The sequence below is a fragment of the Seriola lalandi genome, unplaced genomic scaffold, assembly GCF_002814215.2.
Source record: "Seriola lalandi dorsalis isolate HSWRI2012SDOR001 ecotype SW California unplaced genomic scaffold, Sedor1 jcf7180002052504, whole genome shotgun sequence".
Taxonomy (NCBI): Eukaryota; Metazoa; Chordata; class Actinopteri; order Carangiformes; family Carangidae; genus Seriola; species Seriola lalandi.
In genome coordinates, this window is record NW_019523057.1 from 513,575 (window position 1) to 539,125 (window position 25,551).

At 40.2% G+C, this 25,551-nt stretch overlaps 4 protein-coding genes across 4 annotated transcripts; 2 read left to right on the forward strand and 2 right to left on the reverse strand.

The window, feature by feature from the left end:
* The first annotated feature begins 1,245 nt into the window (after positions 1-1,245).
* mixl1 (Mix paired-like homeobox) lies at positions 1,246-3,009 on the forward strand. The gene is made up of 4 exons (XM_023400504.2): positions 1,246-1,342; positions 1,541-1,761; positions 1,967-2,093; positions 2,431-3,009. Exons 1-4 carry the CDS (start codon positions 1,246-1,248, stop codon positions 3,006-3,008), a joined length of 1,023 nt encoding a protein of 340 aa, XP_023256272.2. The 3' UTR covers position 3,009.
* A 180-nt stretch (positions 3,010-3,189) lies between these two features.
* On the reverse strand, positions 3,190-12,521 carry lin9 (lin-9 DREAM MuvB core complex component). The gene is made up of 15 exons (XM_023400451.2): positions 12,446-12,521; positions 11,102-11,134; positions 9,278-9,369; positions 8,303-8,416; positions 7,768-7,898; positions 7,246-7,371; positions 6,902-7,059; positions 6,470-6,603; positions 6,059-6,187; positions 5,460-5,561; positions 5,285-5,365; positions 5,061-5,186; positions 4,727-4,909; positions 4,374-4,471; positions 3,190-4,209 (listed from the first exon to the last, which is right to left on the reverse strand). The coding sequence occupies exons 1-15, from the start codon at positions 12,474-12,476 to the stop codon at positions 4,104-4,106; spliced, it is 1,644 nt and encodes a 547-aa protein (XP_023256219.1). The 5' UTR covers positions 12,477-12,521; the 3' UTR covers positions 3,190-4,103.
* A 692-nt stretch (positions 12,522-13,213) lies between these two features.
* Positions 13,214-25,232, reverse strand: parp1 (poly (ADP-ribose) polymerase 1). The gene is made up of 23 exons (XM_023400501.2): positions 24,991-25,232; positions 23,616-23,778; positions 22,914-23,029; positions 22,539-22,753; positions 20,511-20,601; positions 20,270-20,386; positions 19,833-20,009; positions 19,467-19,629; positions 18,993-19,133; positions 18,620-18,859; positions 18,409-18,474; positions 18,163-18,295; positions 17,738-17,933; positions 17,500-17,628; positions 16,915-16,998; positions 16,637-16,759; positions 16,398-16,526; positions 16,138-16,236; positions 15,875-16,027; positions 15,601-15,728; positions 15,420-15,481; positions 14,873-14,987; positions 13,214-14,044 (listed from the first exon to the last, which is right to left on the reverse strand). Exons 1-23 carry the CDS (start codon positions 25,111-25,113, stop codon positions 13,963-13,965), a joined length of 3,045 nt encoding a protein of 1,014 aa, XP_023256269.1. The 5' UTR covers positions 25,114-25,232; the 3' UTR covers positions 13,214-13,962.
* Positions 21,229-22,423, forward strand: adorb1a (adenosine receptor B1a). The gene has a single exon (XM_087172389.1). It carries the CDS (start codon positions 21,293-21,295, stop codon positions 22,421-22,423), a length of 1,131 nt encoding a protein of 376 aa, XP_087028515.1. The 5' UTR covers positions 21,229-21,292.
* Positions 25,233-25,551: the final 319 nt, after the last annotated feature.

The following is a 25,551-nucleotide window of genomic DNA, read 5'->3' on the forward strand; positions in this document are numbered from 1 at the left end:
TTCTAAGCTATAGGTCTGACTAAATGCTGAGACTCAAGACTCATTTAACCAAAAGTGCAGTATGCTCCCCAATGACTTAATCCAGTATGAGTTGTATCTAATTAATCCTATATGAATTGGCATGCGGTAAAGAGTCTGGCAATCATTTGTTTTCAATCCATATTGGAGTAATCATGTCAACCCACACCCAATTAAATATGAGGCACAAAATGTAATGTGTTATTACCCAAGTATGTATAAAAATCACTCAAATGAATCATCTTGAAATATTACAGCCTGTGACCATAAAAGCTAATTCCTGCAAATCTAGTTCAAATATGTGGGAGCAAATTAATCAGTCTGTGATGCTATCTGACCTCTTGACTTGATCCCCCTCTGAACCAAATGAAGGTCACCCATTCAATAACAAGTCAACACTCCTGAGTACTTTTGAACTGAGGTTTGTGTATTGAGATTTACTTTGTTGCCACTGACAGGGGACAGGAAGCATCATTAAGGTTATAAAACATAATGTATATTGTTTGACATCTAAGCATAGAATTAAAGAAAAATGCAACCATGTAAGAATATTTCTAGTTGCTAAGTCAGTCTATATTTCAGAATACATTTTGAAATGTCTTTTATTTGAAAAACATTTAATTTAGTGACTCCTGCTATACTAATTATACACACACACATACACACACACACACACACACATATGTGTGTATATATATATATACATATACACTGCAGTCATGATCTTCTACCTCTTATCTGCAGCGAATGACTTAGCTTGAGCTTGTATTGAAACTGGCCAAAGTATATATCGAAGTGGAATGGCTCCAGTTGTTCTGTTCTGTTATCATGGAGCAACACACTGCAGCCGCTGTGAGCCTCTAACCCGTTGAGGAAATGGCAGTTTCCGACTGCCCTGCTTTGAAGGCAACAGGTCCATTATTGCTTCATCCATTCCAAAGCGAATAAATGTTTTCTCTGCCGATGTGTATTGAGCATGCAGATTCCATTAAAACCCTTTTAAAGAGACCTGCGGTCGCTCCAGCGCCTCAAGTGTGATGCCTTCACACCTTCGCCGGGCTGCAGACGTCTGAAGTTGCAGCACGGCCGCTGCAGTGCCAGCCGGCACTGATGGCTTGCCCATTCACACATCCAGACAGCATCACCTTTGATCACAGGGGGATTTAAACCCAGCGAGCGCACAGGTCTCAAACTCAGTCAGTCGCTGGAGATAAGACGTAGAAGATCATGTCTGCAGTTCATGGGAATATGCGCGTCGGGGACCTGAATCATTTCCAGATGTATCACGAAGGGCCTCTGCAAATGAACAGCATGGTGAACTCAGGTAGGTGGCTAAAATGTTCATTGCTTTCACCTCCTATGCTCCGTTTACAAGAACATAGCTATCTTTGTGGCATAGTGGTTTGAGAAAATAACAGAGCTGTTGCCGATTCTGTGCGTAATTTACGCACAAATCCGCCACCGTTTCTCTTTGACGCCTACTTACTTTAAAAACTAAACAGATTGTATGTTTTCTTTTCAGATTATGGAGCCTCAGATGTGACAAACTACTTCAACTCTACCACCTCCGTACCGAGGGCGGATAAATGCGTGGCCATACTGACCCACAGGAGAAAGAGAACCAACTTCACTCAGCAGCAAATTGAGGTGCTGGAGAAAGTTTACTCAGACACTAAATATCCTGACATCTACCTACGAGAGAGACTCGAGGCTCTGACCGGGCTACCGGAGTCCAGAATTCAGGTAAAGCCCGATTTAAGTGTCTCCTTTTGACTGATTCATTTGCACCAGTAAAGAAGATTTGGGAATGAAGTCTTAAAATCATTGGGAAATGCTCTACAGTTCGACTCAATAACCTTAAGTTGTGGCAGATTTATGGAATTGTAAAATGGGACAAAATGGGGTCAACTGTCCTCATGTCTATGTTTTTTTCCTACAAATCTACCAGGTCTGGTTCCAGAACAGAAGGGCCAAGTCTCGTCGCCAAGTTGGCTCATCTGTGTCCATGAAGGTCGCCAATCCACCAGCAGCTGGGCCTTTCAGCCAACTCCAGAGCAGGATGGGCCCCGAGAAAGGTAATCATTAGTCATGCTAAGACTCTTATTTAATCACTCTAGCATCAAGTGTGCCTGCTCAAAAAAAGGGAAATATTTTAACTCCTACCATTTAAGTCACCTTAGTTAATGCATAAAGTATTTTGTCACTGAAATATCCTTAATGTATTTTATACTTAATTTAAATTCACCTAAGTTTACACAACTACTTGTTTGGAAAACTACCGCAAGTGGTCTTCAATGTGGGAACTGAGATAAAGATTATAGAGCACAACGTTTTTGTTTTTTTGTTTTTAAAAAAAAAAAAAAAATTCTTACATTTCAGACCTGCTTCATTTTCTTTTTGCTTTTCTTTCAGTTTATGACAACAATCATAGCGCAGAGCCACACAGGATAGGAGGTTTTGGATTAGATGACAGTTTCAGACCTACAATGCACCAGAACACTGAGGACCCACACCGGACCAGTCTGCCCACCAAACCCAGCAGCTATGAACACACATCTGTCTCCTGCATCTATGAGAAGGAGGGAACCAGAGTGAAGCCCGAGCAGATGCAGCGACATGAGCTGAGTGTTAACGTCCCATGCTGCAACATCCATCTGTATCCCAAGGAGAACGAGCATCACCCCAAGATCGAAGCCAACATGACAGGCAACCAGGGTCCAAAGGTTCTGGTGGAATATGATAATTTCCCACCCAACAAAACCATCGGACCAGAGATGAAAGTTGTGATCCCTCCCATCCCCACCCAGAATAACTTCAACAGATCGTCACCAAAGGATAACAGATGCCAAATCCAGTACCCACAAGTGAGGCCTACAGGGGACAGGTTCACTCACTTTTCCCCAATCCACACCACTGAGGCACAAGACTTTACTGATTCAGACTCTGACTGGGAAAACGAGGCTATGGCTGGCTTTGGTGGCTTTATGTGATCTATAATAAGAGCTGATATAAAGAAAACTACATGTATCATAAGAGGTGGTATACAGTTGTTTGTTTGCATAAAATGAAAATGTGTATTTATTGTAAAATAGTAATAAAACTGATGATTGTAAAAGAAAAATATTGATACTTCATTTGTTAATAAAGACTAAAAAGTAGAAAACCAAATACTGCTTTGCAATATTATGTTTAATATAAAAAGACGGAAACATTTATATACAATTGCCCTGAGGCACTCTCATATACAACTTTACAAAACTGAAAAAGGAGATTCTCTAGGAAAAAACTGTTGACTTGAATTTTCAGGGTTACATCAGTGATGCAGGCTTAGTGTGGGGGTTGCAGCAACAGCCATGCCAAATGTGGAAATGCAAAGATCATCTTAGGGAGTAAAAGGCATCAAAACCCCAGAGTTCTCCTTTATAAAAATACCAAAATCTCTTTTCAGTGCACACAAAATTACAAAAGTCATTTCTGAATACACAGCAGAAATGTTGACGATAGTCCTAATAATCAGAGATATTGTACAATTATCTACAATAAACGATTTTATAAAACATTTCTTTAGCCTCCCCTGTGCTTACCATCAGCGGAGCAACAGAACACAACACTTACCGGGGGAAACTTTAGAGATAGCAAAATATTGTTTCATAACCATACACACCTACTCAAAAATAAATAAATATGGACTATAAAAACTCTAAGAATCAATGTTTGGCACAATGAACCAATAAATAACCATTGAAAGTTTGGAGAAGTGGATTTGTGGCAATAGAATAGTGAAAGACTCTTTCAGGTTTGTGTTCAATTGGGCGCACAAACATTTTCAAACAATAAAATGGGGGGGTAAAATACTTCTGACATCCTCCCTCCCTTCAGCACAAAGCATCAGGAGCCTGGGCAGAGCCGTTTCACTTGGACATCCAAATTCAAATTGTGTAGAGGTGGTCCACAACATCCACGCAGGCTTTTGTTCAGTCTATTGACAGTTCAGGTGAAAGCACCATCTCAAAAGACAGTATTAATGGACCACACATTTGTGGGTGTGCATGCACCTGTGTGTGTGGTGAGGACGATGCAGGTCCTCAGACTGCATTGGTGTTGTTGGCAGCAAACGCATGCAGATTGCCCAGTTGACTAAGGCCACTCTGGATGTGTGCCACATGGATCTCAACATTATTCTGGAAGCAACTGGAAAGACATAAGAGATAATGATGTAAGTGACTGACATTGTACCAGAAAAGGAAAAAATGTACATTGCTTGTGCATACAATTTAAACACATACAAAACTATGAACCCTTCCATCAATTAGATTGTACAGCTGTGTAGATAGAAATACTGTAGCTTCATTTACCTGAGGTTGGAGGGATCAATTGATGCCTTTATATCATTAAGGGAATCTGTTAGAGATTTGAACTCAAATGAATTCAGGTCTCCTCCATCTGCCAGACACTGAAACAAGCCGAAAGAACAGATAAATAACATGTAATCAAGTGCCACTCCGTAATAGAAAATCTTTTGAATTTTTGATATGAAGATGCTCAAAATTGAATTCACCAACAAGACGTTTTTCATCACAGAGAATAAAAACGAATAAACGAGGATAAACTTCAACCAGAATGCAACTCAGAGAGAATGCCCAATGTCATCCTGACATATGTTGAGAAATTTGAAAGCAGACAGCAGCAGTGTGGATATATCCTCTACCTTGATCTGTAGGAGCAGAGCAGTGAGGCGGGAGATGAGGTGTGTGAGGCTGGGGTTTGTCACACTCTGCTGTCCATCCTTCAGGGAGTTACTCAGCTGCACCATCTGCTGGGCCTCTTCTTCACAACGCCGCCGCAGCTCTGTGGGATGGTCAGCTGGAACCATACCCTGATCTGGAGCGAGCTGGACAAACACACATTGTTGATTTAAACAAGGCTCTGTTTATTTTATCAGTTTATTTTTTCAGATTGTTCAAGATTGAACAGGGCATGAAATAGTCATAGTATTACTAATAGTAATTAGTGATGAGACTGAAGTGTCTCTATTGACATACCTCACAGCAAAACTGCTGAACTTCATGCAGCACCTTATTGAGATCTTTATTGAGCTGCTCCAGCTCAAGCACTGTGGTCGCATATCGTTTCTGGAAGTCCAGGTCAATAGGCATCGAGTACGACTTCTGAACATGAAAACACAAAGATAGGTTACCTGGGCTTGAAGAATGCATTCAGAAATATTCACATGTTGGCGAAACTTTAAATCAAATTATGATCATACCAGTTTCTCTGCCTCTGTGTTCATTTCTTTCAAGTGCTTGATATGCTCTTTCTTGATCATGAGGATTTTGGACAGCCTCGTCTAATCATGAAAAAATAAGAAAGAACTGGTTAAAACAATGTGTTAAAAAAGTTTTAGGATGCCACCTTTTAGTTTTCCATTTGACAGCATTTACCACTTGGACCAGGAACTTCACAGGAAATCCTCCCAGAGTATCCCCCTCAGCACCAGGCAGTTTGTTCCTCCATGGTGACTGGTTGATAAGAGGGTCATTGTCCTGTAACAAAAAAAAAAATCCCACAGTGGAGTGATTCATCTTCATAAGCAATGCAGAGGAAGAGATTTGCCATTTTTCTGAAGACTTGCTCTGTAGTAGCAATATACTGCACACTTGTCCTGTCATTGGATCCATTTATTTTCATTGATTCTCTCTTTCACAGAAATAACACAAGAACTAGGATTGCTTTAAGATTTTTCCTTCAATTCAATAAATTCTTTGTTGTGATGACGTTATTGAATGTGACACTCCCTGATCTGTCTTTCTCTAAATATACTATTGTATGTATATATTTACAACCTTCTTGAACTAGATATGTTAAACAAAACCTTGTCAGAATAAATGACCAAGTAACTGTTGCAGTAAAAAAATCTACTCACAGTCAAAGCCAAAACCAAAAAGTCATTTACAACCAATAGAACTGGTCATGCATTTATGAGGGCAAGTTTGATGGGACAACACATATAAATCTGTCATTAAATGTAGGTTCATATTACCATAAGGACAGGGGTAGCAGCGGACGGGTAGGGCGCTCTGGGTGGAGTCATGAGGTTTTGCATGTAGCGTGCTGTCCGGTGCTTCTGGGCAAAGGCTGAAATGGGCATGGTCTCATTGGGTTCATTGCTCTGGAAAACACAATCATCACAACAATGTATCATGAAACTCCTTCAAGTACAGTTATTAAAGTATAAAAAAAAGAACAAAAATGCAGCCCCATAGTTTTCAAACTAAAATGGGGCCAGGAATGTTTCCAAAAGTCTCCAATTTTATAGGTTCCAAAACTAAAGAATACTATGGGTGCCAGGTGTAAAAGAAGCAATAGGAATGTGTTTTAAAATGAAAACATATTAGTGCGAATGCAGCCTCAGAGCAGCTGTTATCTTAGCAAGCCGATTTGCAAATCTTACCAAGACTTCATAGTCAGGCACAGTGTGTGTTCCCAGACCAGTGCGGTCAAAGGTGACACGATACGTGGCAGCGCTGGTGTCCACTGCATCAATCTGCCCAGTGAACAGCCCATCATGGACACCTCGGAGTCGAGCTGTTGAAGGAAAAACTGAATTGGTACTACACATAACACTTCAGTGACTTCACTGCAATTAGGGTTTAGCCTCTCACTCTTAATAGTTCTCTTATTTGATCATTACATAGTCATAAAAATATCAGGTTGCTTGAAATGTTGTGATCAATAAAGGGATTAAAAATGCTCCTACTGTTTGACATGCAAAAATCAGGCAAATACTGAAAATGTAAACTGGATTGCTTTGCAGGTCATTTAACTGAAATGTCCTGCTGTTGTAACTGCTGAAAATGATGCATCTACATTTCAGGCATCTTACCAGTGACTTTGGTTCCTATGATGAGAGGCAGGGGGATTTCATCAGGAAGGTCTTTGCAGTTCGACACGTCAGACAGTTTTCTTTGCTGCAGCAGGCGCATCTTCTGCCTCTTCTGTCTCAGCGCTGTTCGCTCTTCAGCAAAAAATGCTGATGAACACCTGGACGAAACAGAACAACACATTGCTATAACACTATTTCTCTTTACAGGAGGAAACAGTCTTATGAAAAATGCAGTTTCAAATATTTAACATATCAAAGAAAAATGGGGGGGCAATGAGTGAAAATAGTGTGTAGAGGCAGAAAGTGGATGGCAAGGATGTAAGTAAGTAAGGATGGCAGCATACCGTCGAGGTTTCCCCATCAGTCTTCTGATTGTTCCCCACTCAACTCTTGTCAGCTTTCTTGTTTTTAAGTTGGGGAAAGACTCTTTGAGACACAGGCAGAACTCATTGTCACCCTCAAAAAGAGGTCTGGAAGAAAAGATAGAAGTGAAAAATCCTTTAGACAAAGATACTGTATATTAACCAAAATTTTAGCTTTAAATTACCCAATTACGGCTAATCAAAAAGTTCAGCTTCTGGAAGTCTAGGCGTGTTGTTGTAACACTATAACAATATTAGTTTAGTCAGTTTAACAGTGTTAATAATTTAAAAGTACATGTCACTAGAGTTTTCTTCAGCATGAATTTAACACTTCCTTTACAGAGAGAAGATACATTGTATGATGTTGAGCACTTGGCATTCAATCTGCACCAAACATAGTGACAAGCTGAGCTCAGACCATGTGTAGGCAGCTAATTTTTCCCTATTTTGTATTTCGTACCTGTTTAAGATAACTGTCTCCTGAAGGTGAAAGCGAGACTTTACCTGTCAATATTAGAGTAGAACCACTCATAGATGCACCATTTGTGAGCTTTGGGTAGCTTTAGGAGGTTTCTTAATCTCAGCCCTATTTTCTGGGATGCCTTTTTATCTGGTGTCACCACATTAGAAAACTTCTGTAAAGAAAAAACATTAAAACATCAGTTATTCAATTAAATTTCTTTCACATCCAGCTAATTTTCCACGACAAGCAGCAAATATCTAGCAGTGTCCGGCAGCTTCAGCGCATTCAGTGTGTATTGTAAAGCAGCAAATGGAAATACTGTCAGAATAGGCACTGGCTACCATCTCTTTGTTAATAAATAAACTTGTTAACATCATAATATAGCCATTTTAGTGTGTTTTCGGAAGTGCAATAGGAAGGGAAGTTCCAAGCTCCATGAAGCAATGTTGCAGTGTCTGCCAACCATTATCTCTCCACACTTTTTTACAACATCTTTAAAAGCAACGCAAGAGTAGGAAAGTGGGAAATTATTACCGCTTTTCACTATGAATAATTCTCATGGTGTATAAGCTTTACCTGTGGTGTGGTGGTGACCCTCTGGCTCCTCCGAGGGGATCTGGAGGGGAGACGCTGTTGTGGCTGCTCATCTTCATCCCGAAACAAACGGCTCCTCTTTGAGCTCCGTGTGGGCTGGAATGATAATGTTCATGAATAGAGCCAATAATGCTGAAAGAATAAAACTCTTTTCATACCTGGCACAAATATTTGTGTGCAATAATCTTGTGTCACTTTAAAGAAATAGATTTAATAAGCAGTAGAAAAAAAATCAGAACCTTCTGTATCAAGAAAATTATTTTTTTCAGTGCAGTCCTATAGATAAACTCCAGATCCAAGCAATAAGAATGAAGAATACTCGATATGTATGCAGGTAAATACATGTAAACAATGGGGTTTTTTTTTTTGGATAGTTGCTGTCTTTACCTTTGATTTAACACTTCTGACACAAAGAATTTTCTAGTGAGGTGAAAATATCCACTTCAAGCACACTGTCACATTTTGCTCTTGCCTGACTGGGTCGCATTTTATACTACACTCCCTCCTGAAGTCCTGTGTCCCAAACTTTGCCACTGGCATTTAGAAATAATGCCTACTACTTTAATTCAGTGCAAAATGGAATACACATATTTGCACTAGACCAGGTGCATGAGGAATTCATATTTCTTCCAAATTCACATTTTGTGTGAAAATAATAATGAAGCAATAAATTAAACTATTTAGCTGAAAAAGACAATTGCAAAGAAAATACTTAACTGCAGGAGATAAGATCATAGACAGTGAATCAACACGAACAATACTTCCATACTAAACAAAAACCCCTTAATTACTGAGTAACAGACAATGCCATTTACTTGTTGTGAATTTCAGTTGTCCTTGTGAAGTTTGTACTTTCATATTAACTAACTTTTCATTTAATTGTTTATATAACAGAAGCTCCTCTGTTGCTACCTCTTCACAAGTTTAAAACTTTGAAAACAACAGTGTGCTTCTTACCGTGTCCATTGTGAGGGAGGAATGTCGTCCCCTGGTGTTGTGAGCTCTTGGGAAACTGTTCTTTTCATTCAGAGTGTTGGACAAACTGCCCTCTGTATGAAAACCAATGCATTTATTCAAAATAGTGTCAGAACACCAGATTAAAGACCCCACTCAGACCTACTCCCTATCAAATGTCAGACTAAAAACTATTCTCAAATCACAGAAAAAATGTAAAGTCTTAAACAAACATTTATGTTTGCAAAGATACATACAAAACTGCAATGGGGGAAAATTATAACACAATTACAGACGGGTGGCAAATTAATGAAACCTGAATAAATGAGTGGAGAAACATAACAAATGCATGTTTCCACACAGGTGCACTACATGGTACAATTAAGCAATTAACATCCAGTAATGCTCTGTGGCATGAAAAAAAAAGGCTGAGCAGGTGCAGTTGATTCAGATTTTGTATCAAATTGAAGAAGAGAAAATGATCTAAGTGACTTTGAAAGGTTCGTTGTTGGGGCACAGATTGCAGGAGCTTCAGTCACAAAGACTGCTCAACTGGCTCGTGTTTCAATAGGAACAGTGACTAAAGTAATATCTGCACTTAGATCTAGGGGAAATATATCAGTGAATAGGGTTGGAAATTGAAGTCAAAATCACACATTTGATAATTCTGATGCTCGTGCATTAGTGCAATGCGTAAGGAAAAAGAGAAGGGCAGCTCTTCCTCAGGTGACTGAGAATGTCAAAATGCAGGACGTGATCAGACTGTGTCAGCAAGTACAGTCCATCGACAGTTACATAGGGAGGGATCTTAGAGAAGGGTTGCAGTGCATAAACCCGTCATTACAAAGATTTATGCTCATTTGAGAGTTCAGTAGTTCAAAAACCATAGGCACTGGTCTACAGAGATGTGGAAAAAGTAATATGGCAGGATGAGTCATTCTTCACCATATTCTTGATAAGCAGGCGAGTACATATGTGGCATATACCAAAAGATTGGCACATGCCTGCATGCTTGACCGCTTCAGTGAGGGGATCTGGTAACTTTGCTGTGTTGTGGGGGGAGCATTTTTCTGGGATGGTTTCCCCTTAGAAGGATTGGTCACTGTATTCAATATAAGAAGGTGTTCTAAATGATCACCTTTATCCCATCATGAAACATTCCTATTCAGATGGGAATGATCCCCCGCCCCCCAATCCATCCATCCATAGAGCGCAGGGGTCACTGAATGGTTTGAGGAGTATAAAATTTATGTGAATCAGCGGTCACCACATTTCATTTCAACTGTACATATATGGGAGATTTTGGACCAACATGTTAGACAGTGCTCTCCACCACCATCATAAAAACACCACACCACCAGGTAATATTTTTTGGAAGAATGGCATTCCATCCCTCCGGTACAGTTCCAGAGACTTGCAGAATCAATGCCAAGGTGCACTGAAGCTGTTCTGGCAGCATGTGGTGGTGCAACACCTTACTATGGCTCTTTATGTTGGTTTTTCCTTTAATCTGTCACCCACAATGTTCAGGTAGTGTGGGTTGTCACTGTAAGCTTGTCTTTATGGTGGGTCATAAAGAAGTATAAGAATTTAGTATAAGTATGGGAAGTAGAAGAATTTAAGATTCCTGAAAATATTTCAACAGTCTACCTATAGCAGTCTACCTATAACACATATACAAACAAGATCAAATCTGAATTATTTTAATTGAAAAAGTATGTTTTGGCGTACAGAGAATTACACTACAGATTCCAGTAGCTCCCAATGTACTTACACAGTGCTAAGAACAAATGTAGAGAATGATAGATACAGAAAGTGCCTACATACCTTTTAGACTGACAAGTGCCTCTGCTGAAGAGCCTGAGGAAGAGGACAAATTGGGCTACATCAATCTACAGTCTTGCACTAACAGCATTAGAAAACACATACACTCAGATTATTAGGAACAAAGAGCTAAAACTAATGCAGTTTAATACAACAATCCTGCACTAAGTCCTGCTTACATGAAGGCTATAATACAATATAAAGAGGTGCTGATTCAACTTTATGATTATTTTGGAGGATGGTGGTGCTTTTGAACTGTACTGTATTAAAGTGTATCTGTTGTTAGACTAAACTGAATGATTTGAATGAAGTGGACAATATACAAAGCACACTGGTCATCATAATTATACATATTACACTGCAGTGGTCTGAGCTAGGAGTTCCCAATAAACTGAAAAAAGGGTTGTTTTACACTAACTATTAATGCTATGAATACTTTGCTAATCATATTACTGCGATGAATAAGATAATTAGGCTATGTTCTCTAATTTTAAGTTCATGATTTATTTTTAAGTTAATATGATATGTTTATTTTGGCTATCATAGAAAACGTATGTAAATTACTGACGTCTACGAGTCTGTCCTTTAAACATTGACAGCAGCCAGCTGGGTTAAACTGAAGTTAGATACAGTGAATGCTAGCGCAGTCAGTTAGGCCTTTACCCTCCAATTCAGCTGTCAAGTACGGGTTTAACATCAGCTGACCAGATCATATCAAAGAAATGAGCTGAACAAGCTAACGTTACACTAGGTTACAATCCAGAGATCATATTCAGTTACGTTAACTACGTTCACATCAACTAACATGACTATTTCAGGTGTTAACTAGCCACATAACTTGGCTAGTTTCCCTTAACCAGCTTGTCAATATGAAACACAACGCGTTACCATGCAACTTTAACCTGCGCTAACTACCGTTAAATATAAGGAAGATGTCACAGAACACTAAAAATCTATACCCAGAAAACCAGGTAGCTAGTAGCTAGCGTGTATTTTTCCCCAGTAGTGACGTTCTAGCAGTCCTTTTGTTATTGCTGCGTACGATGTAGGGTTAGCAGACGTTAGCTAGTAGCTAAGCTAACGTTATTTGTTTACCCAGTTGGGCTAAAGTAACTTGCTCAACTCCTACATTAGCTATGGTTAGCCTCTCCTGCTAACAAGCGTTAGCTGACCTGGACAGACCGGTATATCTTTGCGTCTAAAAATGACCTTACGAAGTCTGCCCAAAACTTACGATATTTATTATATGGACACCGATAGCAGCTTATAACCAAATATGTATTTTATCACCACGGGACGGTTGTGTGTTTACACTGCAAAACTCCTTGAATTTGTGTTGTTACTCACTCTCGTCTAACAGCTGGTCCATCTCCGCCATCTTGAATTAGCCGCGCCGCTTTTTCAAAGACCTTGTCAAAATGCATTCTGGGTCGGGACGCAGTCTGGAGGGCGATTTGAGAAATAAAAATACAATAATTTATCAAACTCATGGTTGGAAATTCACTTTGTATTACATATTCAATTCATATGCACATTAATTTGACAACTTTTCGTACAAAGTGTTGTACGAAAACGGGAAATGCTTAGAAAACCGTTTCATATCAAAAACTGGACTGAATGGCCATTCAGCAACAGCCCTCCATTGTTTCATACAACACACAAGTTACTGTCACGTATTTAATTTTTCTTCATTACTGAGAAGGCGGTGTCAATGCTTTTTTTTTAGTTTAAATATATCCCCCCATGTGCAAGTTGTTGCTTTGGAGTTATATATAGCACCAGAAAACCAGTCTAAAAATGACTTCCCTGAAAAACCCCTTTCAAATGAGGAATTACGTTAGTAAATTCTAATTTTTGTGTATTTAGGCAGCAAGATTTCTTTTTTCTTAAAAATCCAACTACAAGTTCCAACTTAAAGCACAATCTAACATCCTCAGGAATCCCATAGCTTATGGAGTACATATTTTGCTGACCCTGACCTTTGACCTGCCCAAGCTAAAGAGAAGAAAAGAGAAACCCCTAAAGGAAATAAATCAAGTATCCTATTAGTTTGAAAATCTTACAGATTTACATTCATTTCCCCACTGAAAATAAAACAAATTGCAATCACAGACATGAAATTTTGTCTTTTATTTTGTTTGAGGTAAGCAAGAAAAACACTAGGAAAAAGTGTACCACATACAATGGCAGTTGTTTCTTTCACAGAATATCCTGCATAAACATGAACTACAATGTTCTATTTTTCTTTAATTTTCTGCAAGGAAGACAGTTCGAGAGACAAACAACGAAACACATATATACAGGTCAAACCTTGTACAGTATTTTTGAACCCAACAGTCTAAAAAATGTTCATCTTAGTGGCTATTTTACTGGGGAAACTTTGCAAAATATAAACATTGGTTTGTGTATGTCTGCAGACTGGTTGTTCACAACTCAGAGCTATCTATTTTGCAGTACTATGCCTTATTAACTACAGCTTTATTAAAAGACTCAAGACATGATACCTTTCTCAAATTCAAGATTACCACGTGAGACAGAAAACTAACATTTCTGTTGTCCATGTCTAAACCAAAACCCTTTCGTTGTAGTATGCACTGTGCTTCAACTACTGTACTGAGCTGTGACCCACAGTTTTGAGTCAGAAGTAGGTATTAAAATACCTAATGCAAAAGTAAGAAAGGCTGCCAGCTAGTTAACCTGATGAAAAAGCAATTAAGTGACTGGAGATTTTCAATGACCACTGTAAAGCGTGGTATGGCATCGCTCCTTTGCCAAACATCTTCTGTTGCAGAGAATGAAGCCCAGGCATTTGGAGGCAGCAGTGGTCTTTGTTTTCACTGAAGGAGGTTCTGACACAGCCCATCTCACCACAGGGACGTCTGGTAGTTAAACTTGATCTTCAGGAGATACTTCATGTTTATCTGTGCTACATCATACACAATGTACCTAGAGGAGTGGCGGTTAAGGAAAATAGAGACTATACAGATAATATGACAAACACAGTGAAAAAAAAAAGTGGGCATTTCACAAATTACAGACATGAGTGGTAAACAGAAATAGATGTTCTAGGGTTAGTTTAATTTAATAACTCTAAGAGGCCTGAGAAAATCGGGTTAGGACAAGATAGTACACTACCAAAAAACACCATACAAAGAGGTTTCAACTGCTTTGTTTCTTTTTGTCCTTAAAATAGACATTTAGCGGCTATGAGCTCATGCAAATTATCAATTATCATGAGTTTATGTAAGAAAATAAAATTTCATCCAGGAGTGAAAAAACATTGGTGCCTCAGAGTGGTCTACATCATGATCAGGTTAGAAAAGAACTTTTCTCACCAGAAAAGATAAGCTGTGCTCTCTCAGCATAAGTCCTCCTCATGTAAACAGTCATTCACAATCAATCTAAACCCATGTCTACTTCAGTCATTTGATCCAGCAGCGGGTGCCAATTGTACCCTTTTCCATTGCTGACAAAAGCCAGATATATGTGGGTCTTACCAGGTTTTTCTGACCAGTGTAAAAGGGGCTTAAAATGGGCTTAGGTCCAAAAACAGAACAGCAACATCAGGCCTAAATTCAGGCTGATAGTCATGCTGTGATTCTTGGCAAAAGAGTAAAACTGAACGCACAGTAATGAAAGCTATACTTTTACAAGTTAATGGTTACAAATTCAGCTCGAATCAGTTTACTCAACAATATCTGCAGGATAAATGTAAGGCCATTTGGCAAAATTATTATCAATACCACAAACCAGGAGATAAGTATTAAAGGATACTCGTTGTACAGTAGACTTGTGTCGTCAATGTTAGTGTGGACGCCTTTTCCCAGAGGCACTTGCACCCCCTCTAAGTTGACAGCAGCACCTGGATCAGGAGCAGTTCTTCCCAAACCTGAAAAGAAAAAGAAATGTTAGAGCAAAGGTCCGAGAAAGACCAGAAACCAAACCTCTACATCCACAAAATCTTCCAAAATGTCCAGTAAATACATTTAGTACATTAAACACACATTAGCAGCTAGTCAGCAGAAAAGCACATTAATAAACAAATATTACTGTTAAATTCTTACCATAGCATATGCAAGTATTTTATATGAATGTTGTATCTTTATAGCATTCAGCAGTTACAGTACTTTCCAAAATATATTTTTTCCATTATTATTCACATTAAAAGAGGCAAAGTGCTATAATTACATTGACCTGCTGTTTATATAATGTGGTGTATAGATACATTTCCCATCACTGTTCTTGAATTATTAAACAGTAATCCGCAATAAACTGTTCACAGCAATGTGCCTTAACACTGCTACTGCTACCAGTTTCTCACCTTTAACACTGTGTTTGCCCTTCGGTAATTTTGTTATGTGAGAGGCCTTCTTTAATTCATGCCTGCAGTGAAAAAAAAAAAAAAAAAAAGCAAGACACATTCATTTACATCTGCATCACAGACATATTTAATAAAACAAATAAGAAATAGGCATTTTTGAAGAACTAGGAATGTCACTCACATGTTGCCGAGGGCAACCTCAGCCAGCAGTAGGAGCCCTACAGGGTCTGACTGGGAGGTGTGACAGTAGTTTGCACTCTTGGACACCATGTCAGCAAAGTACACACCTTTGCCGAACATGTAACCAGTCTAGAGAAAATGAAGCAGAACAGTAATTCATGAGAATAATCAACTTGAAACATTTACACAACACATCTCTTTATGAATAGGGAGGTATTGATATATCATCATCAGCAAGAATAATGCCAACTCATTTAATAACAAACACCACGCACCACTGGGGCTTCTGGAGGGGCAATACGAAGACCCTGAGACAAGATACCAGCGTAGTTAGTGGCGCGAGACCCGTGCCACAGTAGCTGGCGATTGTGTAGCTCCTCAAAGGGACGGTAACGCTGGTGCTCTCCCTCACGAACAATTTTGAATATCTGAAAGAAGATAAAAAGTTGATCATTTATGACTTTCAAACACTTACACGTACAGCATGTTATTCATGCTTCATGTCTTGTTTAAACTGTTTTTCACAATAATTACTTACTTCTTGCACTTCCAGTGTGTAAGTGTTGTGCGTGGCAGCATGGGTGTTCTTAACATATTGCATAATGATCTCAGCCTCATCGGTGGTCTTGTCAACAACCTGTGAAATGAACATGTCACATCCTTTAGGCTTTCCCATCATAATCTCTTTCTAGAGTCACCAAGCTGAACATTATTTTCATTGGAGAAAATGGGGAAAATGCATGATGTTGCACATCGTCCATCACTATCAAAGAGTTAAACAGGGGTTACACTACTTACCTCAATCCTGGTTTTGAGTTTCTCGTAGTTGATGTCGATGGGATCATTCTCATTATCCTGAGCCCCTCCTCTAAGCAGACTGTAGGCCACTTCAATATCCAAAAGGTTGTCCAACATCTGAACTTTAGCCTGGACAGAGATGTATGCAGATGTATTTATCCGCCCACATCTTAAATCTGCATTGGGCTTATCAGTGTGATGACAGAACAAGAGAAAATGCACATTATTTGTGCCCTCACCTGAATGTAGTCCAGGTTGCTGAGCAGTGGAGGTTTCTTCATGCCAAAATCATGAGGTATCAAGGTGTAGAAGCGGTTGGAGAGATCCAGTATCTGTGCCTCTGCCACACAATCTGACACAGCCTATGAGGAAAAAAGAAAAATAATATAGTTGATGTAATTATTAAAAGACTGAGAACATTCTCCACAGATATGTACGTCTTTTTGAATTAAAAGTAACACAAAACAAAAGGGTGAAAACTGGGATGGCCCTGCAGGAGGAGCTGTTGGTTACTGACCTGCTGTACTTCAGTGAGAAGAGCATAGGCACTCTGGATCTGCCTCTTACTCAGCTTTCCAAGCGGCATCTTCTGAAGGTCGATCTGCAGACAGGAAAGGAGATTTAAGCTGGACATATGTGGAACACATGGAGGAATAATGCGCACACTGGGATTGCATTAACATTATTCTTCAATTGTAGAAAAGGCAATTTTTTTTACTGTGCTGCTGATACAAAAAAGTTGGATGCACAATGTACTTCCTTTACAAAAAACAACTCAACTTTTATTGCGATGGATATGTGGAACCTTCTCATGTTTACTATTAGCTTTCAGTTAAGTGTATACACCACAAGACTAGATTGATATGCTGGCTTTGAAAATAGAAACATAAGCGTGCAAATTCACATACACCATTGTATTTAAGTCCATGGTATTAAATCATAAACAGAGCATCTCCACAAATGCTTCCCACATTCCCAGACGATGTGATATGATTTATCAAAACAGCTGTTTTTTGTTTCCCTTTGAGGAGAACAAGCTAGAACTATTTAATGGGGTTTCTTTCCCACATGTTTATTCTCCAAACAAATTAAAAAGTCTTACCTCAAACTCCACCATGGCCTTCTTCATACTCTCCACATCGAAGATCATCTTGATCAGCTCCTGGACAGGTTTGGCTAGCTTGGATTTGGTGCCAGCGGTCGCTGTCAGCCTCTTCACTGCCTCCTCATCCTGCCCAGTAACATAAAAAAATGACATGTAAAAATAAAAGTCAGTAAGGTACAGTAATAACTACGCTGTGGTATATTTGCTTCTTCATTTTGTGCATGTTTGTGCGTACCTGTCCATAGTCAATCTCCAGCGGGTAGAACTTATTGGGATATTTGGTGAAGTTGGAGGAACCCCAGTCGTTGCCCGTCTTTTCCTTGTATACACCCAGGAAGTTGTCCAGGGCCGAGTTCTTGTCATGAAACTTGTCCAGCTTGTTGCCTCCGATGGTTGTACCCACCCTACCCCATGACCTGAACACCCAGTACCTGCACACAGATGACACAGAGGGGAAGTGTAAGAGACATTCAAGTTAGTCTTTGGATAGAGCTAAGGAAGTATAATGGGATGGAAAAAAACAACACAAACAAACAAACAGCACTACCGCACTGGCGCTAGCATTTAAGATACAGCATGGTTTTTGTCTGTTGCCTCTCTTTCTGACCTGAATGTTCCTTTTAATAGCCTCTGCACTATGACCAAAAGAAGTGAAATCACCTTTTCTGTACATCATCCTCTAGCAGCTGCAGTTTATAATAAGAGTTAGTTCCTCTGACAATGTCTACAAGACCCAGCGTGGCACTGTACATCTTCCCACTCTGTTCCAGGACATGGGCGCTGTTCTCCAGACCTACAAAAAAAATAAAATAAAATAAATCAAATAAATCAAATTCACCAGTCAGATTCAGAAGATGAAAACTGACAGAGAGATTATTTCTTCAATGCAGTAGTACTCATGAGTACCTGAATCTGGATCCACAGCAGCTCCCCCTTTGACTGTGAGTTTCACCTTTTTGGCTTTGCTACCACCTGTAATAATGTATATGCAATTATTTATAAATAAACACAAACGGTAGAACAGTCCTGCACTACAACACAAACCTACATGAGGCCCAACATTTACAGAAACAACTGTTAGCACATACTGCTAACTACAGCAACAAATATCCTTTACCTTCCTCCTCCTTCACTCTCCCCGTGCTCTTGGTAGCCAGTGCTCCAGACTTAGAGGCCACAGACGGGCACTGGGCCTCAACTTTGACCTCTGCACCCCAAGGTGAGATGGCGTGCAGGGAGACCAGTTCCTGGAGAGCTTTACCCGACGACTTGATGTCCGTGAGGAAATCTTCGGAGACCACACGCACGCCAGCATCCCTCACTTCTTCCATTTTCTTACTCATCTTCTCTACTTCCTCTGTGAAAACATGAGGACAGAGAATGCAACAGAAGTTGGAAATATTACATAAATAAATAAATAAGCTTTTAAATGTAACTAAGGGAATTTATTGTCCCATACATAAATGTCCCTTTATTGAATCGTTACTCACTCTTGGTGCTGAGGCAGAGCAAGGCCTTACTGGCTGTGCTGGTAATCTTTCCACCCAACTCCTCTACAGCAGCCTTCAAATCATCCTTGTTCTTGGTCAGCTTACCCACACCCAACAGTTTCATACCCGTCAGAGGTTTGTCTATGGGCCCAAAAAACACCACCACATACTTATTTGATATATAACATTGTACTGATGCATCTAAATTATTTAGAAATTTGCAGTTTTGATTTGTTTTCATTTCAATCATTTTCCTGAAGATTTTCTTATTACTCTCAAAATATAATTAGGCATAATTTGACAAAATCTTATACTTAACCTTATGTCAAAGTTAAAAAATACAATTTAATTGCATATTCAGCGCCTCAATTGAATCGAATCACAAGCTCTGCATACAGACAGAATATAATTTTTTTTTTTTTAAATCTAATATATTAAGGATATTAATATTCTCCTTCAAGTTTCTTCTCTCACCTGAAGGTGCTCCCTCTGGCAGTCGCTCAGTCGGGGCACTCGATGCACTAGCCAGGGGTTTGGCTTTGGCTTCTGTCAGGGCTTGGTTGGGAGCTTCTTTGGGGTAAACTCTGTCCTGTCGCTTGAACTTGAATTTTTTCAGGAAGGGAACCTCATTGAATTCCTGAAATGACATGACAAGCCAGGATAGTTGATTAGAAGTTGTTAAATATAATTGGAATAAAGAGTTTTTCATAATTTTGGTGCACGTCTTCCTTTAATCAGCTCCCTTCCCTGAATGCTGCTCACAGGCTCAGACTAATGATTTGAGCTGGTAAAGGAGTCTTGAAAAAGAACCAGAGAGAGTCCTGAAATGAGGTGACCTACCTTTGGGATGACCCAGTCCTTGCGTGCAGGTGTTGCTGTTTTGAACACACACTTTGTCCAAGCTGAAATGTCGCCTGTGCAGTAATAAGCATCACCCTTGAACACCAGCTGGCCCTTGCACTCCTTACAGGCTTCAAGTGCACCGAAGGCCATACCGTCAGCCAGGGAGTCAACAACCTGTTGATTAAAAAACATGTGTGATAAAACACAATAACTATAACTGTATGTGGCAGAACACGGACTCTGATAACAATCATCATTGAAATAAAGTGTTGAATGTACAGCAGAAGCACAGGTGATTGCATTATGGGAGTCAGTTTTGTACTAAATTCATGAGTAATAAATGCAAAAACAATGTTCTTCCACATCTGGATACAGGTGGATCTTCAATGTTCAGAATACAGTGAATGTTTAGATCCAGAGAATATTTCTCTTACATTGGACTCTCCAGAGGGAACCTCCTGGCCATTTGCAATCAGCAGCTCCTTCATGTCATTGATGGAACAAAATTTCCTCAGCTTGTCCTTGATTCCCCAAATCAGCTGGCTTTGGTTCTTTGGATGCATGCAAACACCACAGACAACAACAGAGCAACATATTAACAACATTATGGTCACCATATATAATGTCACGTTTACTCCAAAAAATAAAAAATAAGACGTATATAAAAAAAAGTACCTTCAACTGCTCTTCCAGCTTCTTCTTCTCATCCTCTTCCTCCTTCTTCTGTTTCTTTGATACTCCATCCACTTCATCAGCTTTACGCTTTCTGCATCAGCAAACACAAGGTCAAAGTCACGGTAAGTTTTCTTCCAAACGTTTGTGGTTTTGTTTTGTTCAGCATGGACAAAAAAGAAGGTGAAAAATAAAACATCCAAATTAACTTCCTAAATGAGGTCAAAAAGGGACACAGGATGATCCAGATGAGGAACAAACAAGGCTGAATCTGACACCTTTACTCATCAAGCAAATTCATTAGGGCCCCATCAGTTAATGGAGACACAAACACAAGCTGGTACATGTCTTCACAATCCCAGGCGTCAATGCTGATATCATCCATCCTGCCCTGACAAATCTATTAGCTCCTCATGAGACCAGTCACACACTAGCATTTTAGTTAATGACCACCGAATGGCAGTCAGTCTCTGTCTGACAAACATCCCTTATCTGACAACAGGTGACATCATGAGGGAGGAAGGGATTTCTATAAAATAGTGTCTTGCTTAAACAGGAGTGTTCATGTGATTTTAAGGTGAGGGCAGGTGTATTAAATCGGTTTCCCTGCTGTCAGAAGAGCGATGATGGAGTTCTTAGTTTCTTGAGCAGCAACACTTTTATTAAACAGGACCACACGACTGTATCCTGGTGAGTCATTTTATTGCTTTCGTGCATTTCATGACCATTCTGAGTAGTTCAGCTTGACTTCTAACTTAAATCTTATTTCTCTCTTTAGGACAACTATGGAAAACACAAGCGCACTGCTGATCCTCCACACTTTTCAGCAAACTACAAACTCATCCCATCTCTCTTCCCCTTCCTTACGACCTTTCCTGGGCTCTTCAACTGCTTCTGTCACCTCCTCTTCACCGTCTCCGTCACCTCCGCCTGCTGACTTGGTGATTTCCCCAAATGTCGCGTACATGGCTGCTGAGCTCGTCATCGCCTTTCTCTCCACAGTCGGTAATTTACTGGTCTGTGTTGCCGTGGGCATCAACCGCAAGCTACGCACTGTCACTAACTACTTCTTGGTTTCACTTGCGGTCGCTGACATCTGTGTGGGCGCCATTGCCATTCCCTGTGCCATCCTGACTGATATTGGTTTACCGCGTCACAGCCTCTACCTGTGTCTTCTCATGCTGAGTGTTTTGATAATGTTCACCCAGAGCTCCATCTTCTGCCTTCTGGTAGTGGCTGTGGAGCGCTACGTGGCCATCTTCATGCCCTTCCGCTACCAGGTCCTGATGACGTCTCGCAACGCCGTGCTGGTCATTCTCGCCACATGGCTCCTGGCCTTTCTCATTGGACTCGTGCCGCTCATGGGGTGGCACAAGGCACCACCTGATTCAGGCTACTGTTTCTTTGTCTTGGTGGTGGACATGACCTACATGGTCTATTTCAACTTCTTTGCTTGTGTGTTGACACCCCTCGTGATCATGTTTCTCATCTATGCTCAAATCTTTGTCATGGTCAAGCAGCAGGTGAGACGCATCGCATCTGAGCAAAGCGGCAGAGGGGAGAGGCAAGCAAGGGCTGCGGCGAGCATGCGGCGCGAGGTGAAGACGGCTACTACGCTTTTTCTGGTTCTTTTCCTCTTCACAATCTGCTGGATCCCGCTTCACATCATCAACTGCTTCCTGTTGCTCTGCCCACACTGTCCTGTACCACTCGAGCTGCTGCTCACTGCCATCATCCTGTCACATGCGAACTCTGCTGTTAACCCTTTCCTGTATGCGTACACAATGACGGCTTTCAGGGACACATTTAAAGCCATTTTCTTGTGCTGCAGAATAGTGGAAGACAGAGAGGCTTCAAACAGGGCTGGTGATGATGATAGAGAGGGTGCTGCGGTCCAAAACGCACACCAGACATGACCAGGCTTGTGATCCCCAACTCTGAACACTGAATGTCAAACTGCAAACATTCTTCACAATCTTAAAAGTACCCACCCTGCACAAAAGAATATGATCCTCTATTTTTTTGTCTCACCCTTCAGATTTGACAGCAGGAAGCCTCTTCTTGAGCTGTTCCTTGTCTTCAGCTCGTAGCGCGTTGAAACCCTTCAGCTGGGCAGCACTGTATTCAGGTTTGAAGGCCAGCTCCTCCCTGCGGCTCACGAAACATGCTGTGTGGTACCAGCGGTCGATCAGACCCAGCTGGGGCTTCTCTGGGTCCACAGTTTTCTTGGACACACGAATCTGATCCTGAAGGAGAGGCCAGAGGATCAGAGGTGGTAGAAAAGCAATTCCATAGGATACAACTTGTGAGGCACAACATCTACTATTTACATCATTGACATTAAATTGATAGCAGTTATATTAGTTATTGTTGTATTCAAACAGTTTTACAGAAGTGGCTGCTAACCTTTTCTATTTTCTGCTCACAGCCTTTGCATGTGCTGCGATTCGACTTGGCATATTCCACTGCAAAGTCATTCAGTGTCTTCTCCCCTTTAGCGCCACCCTTCTGGTCCCCTTTCCCTACAAGAACAAAGTTATGCAATTTTCACTTTCAAATTATGCAGTGTAATCAAGTAATGAAAAATTATATATGTGAAAAAATTCTTTGAATAAATAATATTCACTAGATTGCAGAAATGTGACTGGCAGTACATGCATAAATATCTTATACACACAGCACTAAACTTTGATAACCAGGAAGCAAATTTATTTCAGACCTCTCTAATATATTCTTCTAGAGATGCCGAATGTATTTTCTATGAACCTGTTTTTTTTTTCTAACTGATAAAAGTAATAAATAACGGCTATAAATGTTCATACCTGAGCAGACAGCAATTCTTTCCTCATATCTCAGTGATTTTTACAGTGCTACAGGAGAATTTATTCACTGTTTGCTGCGCTCCAGGGATGATGCCCATTTCTGTACCTGTTTAATAGGAAACTTTTACCCCCTCATTCAATAAGTGTGCTTAGTGCCTCTCTGTAAGCATGACGTTAAGCTTATTAATTTGCTTGACCATCTCCATGCAGGCACACTGGGACAATAAGGAGTCTGTGAACATCACTGGGTGTGGCGTTACGTCATTTTACCAATACTTTTACTGACCTCCTGCAGCTCCACCACTTTCAATGGCCTTTTTGACCTTCTCTTGGTCTTCCCAGCGGAGGGCAGAGTACCCAGCAATGTCTCCAGTGGATTGAGCTGCTGCTCGCTGCCAGAAGCAAGAGAAATGGTGCCAGTGGGGGACCTTCCCGTCAAACATGGGGGACTGGAGGACAAAGAACAAACAGGACATGTTTAATTCATTCAGTATGTTTACAGTGAACTGGAGAGGATATGAGATGAAAAACTCCAAACGCCTGCCATGGAACATGTCTTAATAGCGGCTCACTAGAAAATATCTTCCTGGACTTGTGAGTTAAAATCTTTATTAAGTATGATTAATTTATTTCTCATCTTATAAAACAGATAACACATAATATTTGTGATGCTCAGAGCAGAGTAAATTGTTCCTTATGTATGAGGAAAGATGGTCCTAAATTATTATCATATTGTCTCTATGGTGTAGAACCTTAAGAGGAAGAATTTACCAAAAGTCAAATAGATAGTCTAGATATACAGCAGAGTGACTTAAGTTAAATCCATTTTGTAGTTCTTTGGTCATTATGTGATGTCATTGTACCATTTATCATATTTCCATGGTGGGGTGGGCAAATAGACAACATCAACTATCGCGATGAGAAAGAGTGAGGAATACTTCCAAAATTTAAAAGACTTATCATTTGATTCATATTTATCTACAGTACAAATATAGATTCTCTATTAACTGGACAAAAAAATGTTTATTTAAATATGGGCATTCATTAAAATGAAATAAATACTAAAGTGAAGAAAGTGTCCTGTGCCAGTGCTGACTTCACCGCAGACTTACTAAACAAACTGATTCAGTCTGATTGAAGTCCAGTAATTGAAAATCTGGAGCTGCTCCACAGGCCATGAATTAGGAGAATGACATTGGAGGTTTCTTCACATTAGCTTCTTGGTTGATTAATTCCCTGTAGGGGAGCAGCAGCTTTTTCAGACCAGAATTGTTTCTGTTGCGGTTTTGTCTATCCAGATCGACGCAGATATTTAAACCAGCCCCGAACTGAGTGTTAACCTCAAGCTGCATCATGAATGTATGAGTAAACCTTTACTGAACAGCAGGATGCACTGCTGCGATAAGCCGAATGAAAGGCTCGGTGGCTCTTTGTGAACAAAATTCAATAGACAATGTCAGCCATTTAAATGCTAACGAGGGCCTAACCTACTGAAGTGAAACCACATTATAAACTACATATTCTTATTCTCCGGTTAGCTGACTAATACTCGCTGTACCCACAGAATAGCAAACCGAATATCAACAGCAACACCGTGGCAGTGAGGCAGCTAACGGAGCAGGTTTCTGCACATAAAGTGTCTCCAGTCGTCGCTACGTTACCTGCACCATGATGGCCATTCTCAGCGAGTCTTTAGCTATGTTTTCTTTGCATTTCTTGCACGATGCACGGCCGCTTTTGGCATATTCCGCCTTGTACAGCTTGTCCTCCTGGGAATCTGCCATCGTTCTTTAGTATGAAAGCAAAATTAAACGACTGGGCTGGGAGGCGAACTTTCTCTGGATGAGAAGAAGCCACAACAATCAATGCACAGGCACAGAGGCGAGGCGAAGCCCGCGTGCCTACATGGAGGGTGCCACAACAGAAGAGGTCTCACTTTGTCGATATTTCCTGACACCAACACGTCCCCGCAAAGCTTTGGCACACATTCATTTTCAGCATATATATATATATATATATATATATATATATATATATATATATATATATATATATATATATATAATACCAGTCTACATGAACAACATTCTGCTTTTGAGTGAACATAGATGTTTTTGATGGCTGATTCTGATATTTCATACCCCCCCCCCCCCCCCCCCATCCATATCCTGTCAATGACACAGTAAGACAAGCTTTACACAACTGAGCACGTTTTCTTTATT

Coding starts and splice junctions, on each gene's coding strand:
- parp1 (XM_023400501.2), bottom strand. CDS start 25,113: ATGGCAGATTCCCAGGAGGACAAGCTGTACAAGGCGGAATATGCCAAA. Junction 20,010..20,269: donor TTCCCTCTGGAGAGTCCAAT/GTAAGAGAAATA, acceptor TTTAATCAACAG/GTTGTTGACTCCCTGGCTGA. Junction 16,237..16,397: donor AACTCAAAACCAGGATTGAG/GTAAGTAGTGTA, acceptor TTCATTTCACAG/GTTGTTGACAAGACCACCGA.
- lin9 (XM_023400451.2), bottom strand. CDS start 12,476: ATGGCGGAGATGGACCAGCTGTTAGACGAGA. Junction 7,372..7,767: donor TTCTACTCTAATATTGACAG/GTAAAGTCTCGC, acceptor CTTTTCTTCCAG/ACCTCTTTTTGAGGGTGACA. Junction 7,060..7,245: donor CTGATGGGGAAACCTCGACG/GTATGCTGCCAT, acceptor TGTTTCGTCCAG/GTGTTCATCAGCATTTTTTG.
- mixl1 (XM_023400504.2), top strand. CDS start 1,246: ATGTCTGCAGTTCATGGGAATATGCGCGTCGGGGACCTGAATCATTTC. Junction 1,762..1,966: donor TACCGGAGTCCAGAATTCAG/GTAAAGCCCGAT, acceptor CAAATCTACCAG/GTCTGGTTCCAGAACAGAAG. Junction 2,094..2,430: donor CAGGATGGGCCCCGAGAAAG/GTAATCATTAGT, acceptor CTTTTCTTTCAG/TTTATGACAACAATCATAGC.
- adorb1a (XM_087172389.1), top strand. CDS start 21,293: ATGGAAAACACAAGCGCACTGCTGATCCTCCACACTTTTCAGCAAACT.